A 10,064-nucleotide genomic window follows, 5' to 3' on the forward strand; every position below is an offset into this window, starting at 1 on the left:
GAATCGTGAGGTGTAAACTTAGAATCGCGAGGTGTAAAGTCAGAATCGAGAGGTGTAAAGTTATCGTGAGGTGTAAAGTTAGAATCGTGAGGTGTAAAGTTACAATTGAGAGGTGTAAAGTTAGAATCGAGAGGTGTAAAGTTAGAATTGAGAGGTGTAAAGTTAGAATCGCGAGTTGTAAAGTTACAATTGAGAGGTGTAAAGTTAGAACCATGAGGTGTAAAGTTACAATCGAGAGGTGTAAAGTTAGAATCGCGAGTTGTAAAGTTACAATCGCAAGGTGTAAAGTTAGAATCGCGAGTTGTAAAGTTAGAATCGCGAGGTGTAAAGTTAGAATCGCGAGTTGTAAAGTTAGAATCGCGAGGTGTAAAGTTAGAGAATAGTGTTTAATATAGTATTGCATATTTTAAATGTGTGTTTGTGTGTCTGTGCATGTGTATGTATGTGTGTGTCTGTGCATGTGTATGTATGTGTGTGTGCAGGCTGGCCGGTGGTCCTCCTGGCGGGCGGCCTGTCCGGTATGTGCGGGTGGGCCGTGGGGACGCCGATGGACGTGATAAAGTCTCGTCTGCAGGTGGACGGAGTGAGCGGCCGGCGCTACAGAGGATTCCTGCACTGCATCACACACAGTGTGAGGACCGAGGGCTCGGGCGTCCTCTTCAGAGGCCTGACTGTAAACTGTATCCGTGCCTTCCCAGTCAACATGTCTGTCTTCGCCATGTATGAAGCCGTGGTTCGCCTTCTGCGCTGAACACACTCATCATATCTGCTCTTTGCACAACAGGTCCTCACACAGTGTTTATGAAGCGTTCATGACTGAAGCACACTGGGAATTCATTCATTTTCCTTCAGCTTAGTCCCTTTATTAATCTGGGGTCGCCACAGCGGAATGAACCGCCAACTTATCCAGCACATGTTTTACGCAGCGGATGCCCTTCCAGCTGCAACCCATCTCTGGGAAACACTTATACATTATGGCCAATTTAGTTGATCAGTTCCCCTATAGCGCATGTGTTTGGACTGTGGGGGAAACCGGAGCACCCGGAGGAAACCCACACCAACACGGGGAGAACATGCAAACTCCACACAGAAACACCAACTGACCCAGCCGAGACTCGAACCAGAGACCTTCTTGCTGTGAGAACAGTAAATATCAATCTGTGGAACAGCTCAATATCATCATTTTAATATCAGTACCATATCAATATGTCACACCTCAGAACTGAAACTAAATCAATACTGCAGGTACAGCCTCAAGAGTGAGTGAAAACTAAAGTTAGATTTTTTCAGATATTAATTTCTGCATATCGAAATGAAATAGTTGGTGTGTTAAAAACATTATTAACATAACTAAGTCACATACATATTGACGAAATTAAAATGTCAATATTAATATTCATATTATGCGACCCAGCCCTGGATAAGCAGCAATGACAGATATTATTGATCTCTCATAATCAGATTTAATCCGCTTTTATTCACAGCTGATCAATGCAAACACATCAGAGCAGAGGATGTAACATGAAAGCTCAAGATCACTGTTTTCTTTCATGCACTTTAGATTTTTCAGCTGAAGAATAAAATATGAAATATATTAATATCTATCTCTCTCTCTCTCTCAGCTGTTTAACAATAACGAGCGTATTATTCCCTTCATATCCTAAAATGCATAAAGCAAAGCTCTCGCCTCCTTCACATTCAGTTACTGTTTGATAAATGCCCCTGCAAATATTCTAAGACTGAAACTGGTTCTGGTGTGTAACTCTAAGCTTTGAGCTTATATCTTATATATTGGCGTTGATTAAAGATGTCTTCATTATGAAAGATGAATAATGCATCACCTGTCCATCTCTACATTCGTCAGCATAAGCAAATGATGCTTATGAAGATATGAGCTGATTTAATCAACGCCTGCATACAGGTGTATAGAGTCAGTTCATACACCTTCATCTGATTCAGATTTACAGTAATAGTCAGTTTCACGTCTGGTGTGGTGCTTATTTACTAGTTTCAGGTGTTGATGGAGTTTCATCTGTTAGATGATCCATCACATCATGCTGTTGGGAGTTGGGATTATATTTAAAGCAGCAAATAGTAATGGGTTGTTCAGGAACGATTCACTCATTTTGAACGAATCTTTCAAGTGAGTCGTCTCAGGGAGTGATTCGTTTGGAGATGATAAAGAAATTCCGATCCAAATCCACACTTAACTGTGTTTAGACCCTTTATCAAAGTGACAGCTCCTCTTTAATTCTGAGTTTGTTCAACTCGATGAGTGAGACTCAACGGTGTGACTCTGTAAAATGATGGAGTAGGGTGAAGCTGCTGGCCTGGAGGGAAACTGCACGCTTACACCAGCACTTTCAGACCTAGCATTTTCTCAAACAGTGCCACCTGCTGTTGGGTCGGGTGAAGCGGCAGGTCCAGAGACCTAACTGCATTCTCAGACCAGCACTTTCGAGACAGTCCTCGCAGCAGCCTGCAGCTTGATGATGTACTGGACCAGGTACTGGACAAATTGGACCATCACCTATACCTCCCCCTACCCTAAACCCAACCATCACAGTAGTGTGGGCGTTACCTTAGTGGGCGGTACAATGTCCACTACGTATTGGATCTGGTCCAGTATGTCATCATGATTACAGACTGCAGCGAGGACATCCTGGCACTTTCTAGCAAGTAGCAACATCGGACACGTGACCCTAACCCTGACACCAATGACAGGTCTGGAAGTGCAGGTCTGAGCGTGCAGCTGGGTCTCTGGGCCTGCTGCTTCATAATGTTGAAATGATCCGAATTTCTCACAAATAGTGAAGCACTGCCACCTACAGGTGAACTGCAGAATTGCAACATGTGAAATTTGCATATTTTTAAAATATAATATATCCTACATTTAGTGAAGCCTGAAATGATTCATACACCTGGAAAATTCTGATTTACAGATACTTTATTCAACCAGCAAGTGTCTTTCTCCTGAAACATTATAAGATGATGTGTGAGAGGCGTCATTGTGGGAAAAGAATATTTCTCAGCTTTTATTTACATTCATTCATTCTCCTTCAGCTTAGTCCCTTATTTATCAGGGGTCGCCACAGCGGAATGAACCACCAACTTTTCCAGCATATGTTTTACACAGCGGATGTGTAAAACAAGTGACTCGAACCAGTGATCTTCTTACTGTGAGGCGACAGTGCTAACCACTGAGTTAGCCTACTATTAACATTTGAACAAAAACATGAGATCAGAATGTGCCGGGGTGTGAATCATTTCAGGCTTTATTGTATTTGGTAAGCAGATGTGTGTGTGTGTGTGTGTGTGTGTGTGTGTGTGTGTTCTGGCTTTAACTGTTTAATGAATCTAACACTTGATCATTGTGAGACTCGTATCAGCTTTTACACATCACTCTCTGTCTGTGTGTTAGTATTCCAGCAGTGTGTGCCTGATCACATTAAACCTGTTTGACCACATCAGAGTCTGGTTGGGTTACTGAAGCGCTTTATTGGACTGTTCTGGGGTCAGTCTAGCAGCTGAAGTGTAGTTTGCGTGGAGTCATGAACTGCTGGACGATGTCGTCGGTCACATGTTTGCGTTTCTCCTGGTGTTCAGCGATGATGGGCTGTAGCGTGTCGATCAGACTCTTCTTCAGTTCCCCGGTGAGCATGGCGCCACTGCTGTACTCCTGAAACACACAAGCACAGGTGCGTCTGCGTCAGTGTCAGCAGGCACCACTCCTCAGGTGTGCTGCATGTCTCTGGTCTCACCTGTCGGATCTTCTCCAGCTGTTCATCGTCCTCTAGGAAGAACGTCAGATACATGAAGGAAACGTCCACATCTGGATCTCCACCCAACTTCCTGTGCTCCTCGATGGTGTCCTTCCCGCCGGAGAACGCGTGTTTGTTTACCTGAAGCACACAGAGCTCCGGTCAGAGAACGTGCCTTCATGAACACTATAGTGTAAGTCTGTGTATGTGTGTGTATCTGTGTTTGGGTGTGTGTGTGTACCTTGTTTTTGATCTGTTTGGGCGTGTCGGTAAGGAAGATGGTGGAGTTGGCGTCGCTGGCGCTCATCTTAGTTTGCGCCCCCTGCAGCGCCGGGAAGAAGGTGGAGTGAAGAAGAGCCGGCTTCAGGTACCCGATACGAGGAGCCACGTCACGCGTCATGCGGAAGTATGGATCCTGAGAGACAGAGTCATAGAGTGTCATAGAGCATCTCACAGTATCATAAAGCATTTCAGAGTGTCACAGAGCATCTCAGAGCGTTATAGAGCATCTCAGAGTGTCATAGTGTTACAGAGCATCATAGAGCATCTCAGAGCATCATAGAGCATCTCAGAGCATTATAGAGCATCTCAGAGTGTCATAGTGTTTCAGAGCATCATAGAGCATCTCAGAGCATCATAGAGCATCTCAGAGCATTATAGAGCATCTCAGAGTGTCATAGAGCGTTTCAGAGCATCTCAGAGTGTCATAGAGCATCTCAGAGTGTCATAGAGAGTCTCAGAGCATTATAGAGCGTCTCAGAGTGTCATTGAGCGTTTCAGAGCATCTCAGAGTGTCATAGAGCATCTCAGCGTGTCATAGAGCATCTCAGAGTGTCATAGAGAGTCTCAAAGCATTATAGAGCGTCTCAGAGTGTCATTGAGCGTTTCAGAGCATCATAGTGTCTCAGAGCATTTGAGCGTCTCAGAGTGTCATAGAGTATCTCAGATCATTATAGAGCATCTCAGAGTGTCATAGAGAGTCTCAGAGCATTATAGAGCGTCTCAGAGTGTCATAGAGCGTTTCAGAGCATCTCAGAGTGTCATAGAGCGTCTCAGAGTGTCATAGAGTGTTTCAGAGCATCATAGAGCATCTCAGAGTGTCATAGAGCGTCTCAGAGTGTCATAGAGCATCTCCGGGTGTCATAGAGCATCCCAGTGTCATAGAGCGTCTCAGAGCGTTTCAGAGTGTCAGAGCATCTCAGTGTCATAGAGCATCTAAGTGTCATAGAGCATCTAAGTGTCATAGAGCGTCTTAGAGTATCATAGAGCATTCCAGTGTCATAGAGCATCTCAGAGTGTTTTAGAGCATCATAGAGTGTCATAGAGCATCATAGAGCGTCTCGGGTTGCATAGAGCATCTCAGAGCATTTCAGAGTGTCATAGAGCATCTCAGGTTGCATAGAGCATCACAGAGCGTCTCAGAGTGTCATAGAGCGTCTCAGAGTGTCATAGAACCTCTCAGAGCATCATAGAGCATCCCAGTGTCATAGAGCGTCTCAGGTTGCATAGAGCATCTCAGAGCGTTTCAGAGTGTCATAGAGCATCTCAGTGTCATAGAGCGTCTCAGTTTGCATAGAGCATCTCAGAGCGTTTCAGAGTGTCATAGAGCATCTCAGTGTCATAGAGCGTCTCAGTTTGCATAGAGCATCTCAGAGCGTTTCAGAGTGTCATAGAGCGTCTCAGTGTCATAGAGCGTCTCAGGTTGCATAGAGCATCACAGAGCGTCTTAGAGTGTCATAGAGCGTCTCAGTGTCATAGAGCGTCTCAGGTTGCATAGAGCATCACAGAGCATCTCAGTGTCATAGAGCGTCTCAGGTTGCATAGAGCATCACAGAGCGTCTTAGAGTGTCATAGAGCGTCTCAGTGTCATAGAGCGTCTTAGGTTGCATAGAGCATCACAGAGCGTCTTAAGAGTGTCAAAGAGCATCTCAGAGCGTCTCAGAGTGTCATAGAGCGTCTCAGTGTCATAGAGCATCTCAGTGTTATAGAGCATCTTAGATTGTCTCAGAGTGCATAGAGCATCATAGAGTGTCATAGAAAATCTTAGTGTCATAGAGCGTCTCAGAGTCATAGAGCATCTCAGAGTGTCAGAGCGTCTCAGAGTGTCATAGAGACTCTCAGTGTCATAGAGCATGTCAGAGTGTTCTAGCTCAGAGCTCACAAGGGTTATAGAGCATCTCAGAGTGTGAACAGGATCTGAGACTCACCTGATCGATGGCACATGGAATGAGGCACTGGACGTCCTTCCTGTCACCAAAGATCTGCGGGAACGAGTTACTGAAGGATGGAGCTGCCTGAATGGCTGGAAAGCTGATCTTCCCTGCAAACACACACACACACACACACACAATGAAAAACACACTGACCAACAGTCAGCGATGAACAGAAGAGCCGATCTGCTCACCGATGCAGTCGCTGTCTGTGAAGCCGAAGATGCCTTTAACCTGGTTAAAAGTCACATGTTTCTGGACCTTCACCACATTTCTGTAGAAGGCAGGACTCGCCCTGCACAACAACATATCCATCACTCAGATATGCTTTTATTTGTTTATTTAAATTCAGATATTTTAAACAAACACATGCAAAAATCCACCAACGCAAGACTGAATGATTAAACTTGAAAACACTTTGAGAAATAAAAAGCTAATATTTGAGATTAATCAGTTTTCAAAATTGTCAAGAAATCTGTGACTGTGAAGGGTGAAGTGTCTGAGGTGTGACAGCGCCCCCTTCTGTCTGCACTGGATATAACAGCACTCTACCCCATATATTCCAGATCAGAGAAGATGAAGGTCTTGTTGACGTCAAACCCGCAGGCGATGATGTCTCTGGCGTTCTCCACGGTGAAGCGCCGACACTCCTCCAGCGTCAGGTCCTTCCACAGGTACTTCTCATCATCCGTCAGCTGGATGACCAGAGGAACGTCAAACACGTCCTGCAGCCACCTGAGGAAGAGGAGAAGAAGAGCTGTGAGCAGGAAACACAGAGAACAGAGCAGGAGACACAGAGAGCAGCAGCATCAGCACTCACTTGGTGAAGATGAAGGGGATGAGGTGACCCACATGTATGGCCTGTGACGAGGGTCCGCGGCCCGTGTACAGATAAAAGGGCTTCTGCTGCTCGAAGGCGTCCAGGATCTGATGCATGTCTCTGAACAGCACATTACACAACATATAACACACAACTGCGTCGGGCGCAAACACACAGTCTACACTGGGAAAAGTGGACTTTAACTGGACAGTGTGTTTATTTAGATTCACTTTTAGAAGAGCTTTTTACTATTTATACAGTACTTTAATCTACACTTAGTGGCCACTTTATTAGGTACACTTTATTAGTACCGGGCTGGACCCCCTTTTGCCTTCAGAACTGCCTTAATCCTTCATGTCAGAGATGCAACAAGCTACTGGAAATATTCCTCAGAGATTTTGCTCCATATTGACATGATAGCATCACACAGTTGCTGCAGATTTGTCAGCTGCACATCCATGATGCCAATCTCCCGTTCCACCACATCCCAAAGGTGCTCTATTGGATTGAGCTCTGGTGACTGTGGAGGCCATTTGAGTACAGTCAACTCATTGTCATGTTCAAGAAACCAGTCTGAGATGATTGGTGCTTTATGACATGGTGCGTTATCCTGCTGGAAGTAGCCATCAGAAGATGGAGACACTGTGCTCATAAAGGGATGGACATGGTCAGCAACAATACTCAGGTAGGCTGTGGTGTTGACACCATGCTCAATTGGTACTAATGGACCCAAAGTGTGCCGAGACCACACCATTACACCACCACCAGCAGCCTGAACCGCTGATACAAGGCAGGATGGATCCATGCTTTCATGTTGTTGAGGCCAGATTGTGAGCCGAGCATCTGAATGTGGCAGCAGAAATGGAGACTCATCAGACCAGGCAACGTTTCTCCAATCTTGTATTGTCCAGTTTTGGTGAGCCTGTGTGAATTGTAGCCTCAGTTTCCTGTTCTTAGCTGACAGGAGCGGCACCCGGTGTGGTCTTCTGCTGCTGTAGCCCATCCGCCTCAAGGTTGGACGTGTTGTGTGTTCAGAGATGCTCTTCTGCAGACCTCGGTTGTAACGAGTGCTTATTTGAGTTACTGTTGCCTTTCTATCAGCTGGAACCAGTCTGGCCATTCTCCTCTGAGCTCTGGCATCATCAAGGCATTTGCGCCCACAGAACTGCCGCTCACTGGATATTTCCTCTTTGTCGGACCATTCTCTGTAAACCCTAGAGATGGTTGTGCGTGAAAATCCCAGTAGATCAGCAGTTTCTGAAATACTCAGAGCAGCTCGTCTGGCAGCAACAACCATGCCACGTTCAGCGTCACTTAAATCCCCTTTCTTCCCCATTCTGATGCTCGCTTTGACCTGCAGCAGATCGTCTTGACCATGTCTACATGCCTACATGCAGTGAGCTGCTGCCATGTGATTGGGTGATTAGAAATTTGTGTTAATGAGCAGCTGGACAGGTGTACCTAATAAAGTGGCCGGTAAGTGTATATTGTTTATTACTTATTTCCACCTATGTGTGTGTAGTATTTTAATCTATGTTTCTCTGTTTATGTGCATGCAGTGACTGTGTGTGTGTGTGTGTGTGTTTATGTGTGTCTGTTTGTGTGTGTGTGTGTGTCTGTTTGTGTGTGTGTGTCACCGGTGTGAGAAGAAGATTCCTCTGCGCAGGAAGCGGTGTGGTGTTTTCCCTGTGAGTCGAGAGATTCTGTCCACCAGCTCCTGATCCACCTTACTGCTGCCGAAGCGCACTGAACACACACACACACACACACACACACACACTCAGAGTAAAGCACAGCAGCTGATGCAGACTGACGCAGATGATGAGCAGCACTGACCGATGAGCTTGTCGTAGTCCACTCCTTTAGCGCTGCTGGAGGAGACGCTCCAGGGGTCCACCTGGTCCTCCCCGTCCTGCGGTGCCGCTCCATCCTGCGGTGCTGCCCCGTCCTGCGGTGGACATCCAGCCTTATAGTCCTGCCCCGTCACACGCTTATAGTCCAGCTTCATCTGCAGCAGCACCTGCACCGCTGCGTCCACCTCCTCCTGCAGCACACACACACACACACACACACAGCTGCTTCATAACTATGTGTGTGTGTGCTGCAGGAGGAGGTGGACGCAGCAGTGCAGGTGCTGTGTGTGTGTGTGTGTGTGTGTGTGTGTGTGATAAAGAACTGACTTTAGACCCTTTCTGGGCTTTTATGGAGCGAACGGTTTCTCCCTGCGCCGTCACACACTCGTACAGATCCAGAGGACTCGACATCTCCAGCTGAAACACACACACACACGCACACACACACACACACACACACACACACACACACACACACACACACACACTTAAGCTGAGAAACACACGGACAACATTAGAGATTTGTCTCACACACAACACACATGATAATACTGACTGACACACACACACACACACACACAATTACACATACACCACCATACACTGACTGACACACACACACACAATTACACATACACCACCATACACTGACACACACACACACACACACACACACACACACACACACACACTGTTGCACACACACCACCATACACTGACTGACACACACACACACACACACACACACACACTGTTGCACACACACCACCATGCCCTGACTGACACACACACACACATATGGCGAGGCTGAAGCGGCTGTTCTGCGCTTGTGCTCCTCTGAATGTCCTCCGTCAGTCGCGGTGTTTAAGCACCGGTAGAGCGTTATAAGCGCCGGTAATAACGGGTCAATAACGTACCGGTTTGTGTCGCGTTGCTGTAATTCATTCAGCTTGCATCAGATTCGCCGACTCAGCGTCACACCGAAACTGACCCCAGCAGAAACACGCGCTCCTGTGCAGCAGTTCCGCTCTCACGACAAGCGCATGCGCCACTGAACACCACTCGACTGCGGTAAAATATGATGCTACGATTTCACAGTCAGTATTTAGGATTAGATCATAGTTAAATCAGGACATTTACGCGATTTTTAATAAATTTAATTTAGAAAAAAAAAACCATTACTTGCGTTTATCCTGACTAAAAACCCAAGAGACATATTTATAGATATATTTAGATGTAGATATAGTTGAACATCCATCAGTGCACGTTTTTTAAACTTGCATTTTAAAATAACGAGACTCTTATTTTGTCAAGTTTCATCACAGACAGCTTCCGGTGTTGCGCTGTCGGACGATTCAAACTAAACACCGCGCGAAATGTCACAACATTAGCCACATAAAGACGATTCTACACCGTCTCC

General features: G+C 46.0%; 2 protein-coding genes across 2 annotated transcripts in view; one reads left to right on the forward strand and one right to left on the reverse strand.

Moving 5' to 3' along the window:
• Window positions 1-1,610, forward strand: part of slc25a47b (solute carrier family 25 member 47b) — a 6,771-nt gene extending 5,161 nt beyond the window's left edge. Inside the window, exon 6 of the mRNA XM_056476626.1 lies at window positions 483-1,610. Within this exon, the coding sequence (XP_056332601.1) occupies window positions 483-751 (269 nt within the window). The 3' untranslated portion in view covers window positions 752-1,610. The remainder of the gene's footprint in view (window positions 1-482) is intronic.
• A 1,868-nt stretch (window positions 1,611-3,478) lies between these two features.
• On the reverse strand, window positions 3,479-9,670 carry LOC130244276 (tryptophan--tRNA ligase, cytoplasmic). Its single transcript, XM_056476625.1, has 11 exons — window positions 9,562-9,670; window positions 8,972-9,061; window positions 8,628-8,835; window positions 8,429-8,537; window positions 6,792-6,911; window positions 6,524-6,706; window positions 6,166-6,266; window positions 5,969-6,081; window positions 4,003-4,176; window positions 3,762-3,902; window positions 3,479-3,679 (listed from the first exon to the last, which is right to left on the reverse strand). The coding sequence occupies exons 2-11, from the start codon at window positions 9,053-9,055 to the stop codon at window positions 3,521-3,523; spliced, it is 1,392 nt and encodes a 463-aa protein (XP_056332600.1). The 5' UTR covers window positions 9,056-9,061; window positions 9,562-9,670; the 3' UTR covers window positions 3,479-3,520.
• Between the last annotated feature and the right edge of the window lie 394 nt (window positions 9,671-10,064).

The sequence above is a fragment of the Danio aesculapii genome, chromosome 17 (genome assembly GCF_903798145.1).
Source record: "Danio aesculapii chromosome 17, fDanAes4.1, whole genome shotgun sequence".
Taxonomy (NCBI): Eukaryota; Metazoa; Chordata; class Actinopteri; order Cypriniformes; family Danionidae; genus Danio; species Danio aesculapii.

Bases quoted from the DNA above. Each gene is read 5' to 3' on its own strand.
- LOC130244276 (XM_056476625.1), bottom strand. From the start codon at position 9,055: ATGTCGAGTCCTCTGGATCTGTACGAGTGTGTGACGGCGCAGGGAGAA. The intron at 6,082-6,165 runs GTGAGCAGATCG...GTGTGTTTGCAG, and splicing joins CACAGACAGCGACTGCATCG to GGAAGATCAGCTTTCCAGCC. The intron at 4,177-5,968 runs GTGAGTCTCAGA...TCTGTCTCTCAG, and splicing joins TTCCATGTGCCATCGATCAG to GATCCATACTTCCGCATGAC.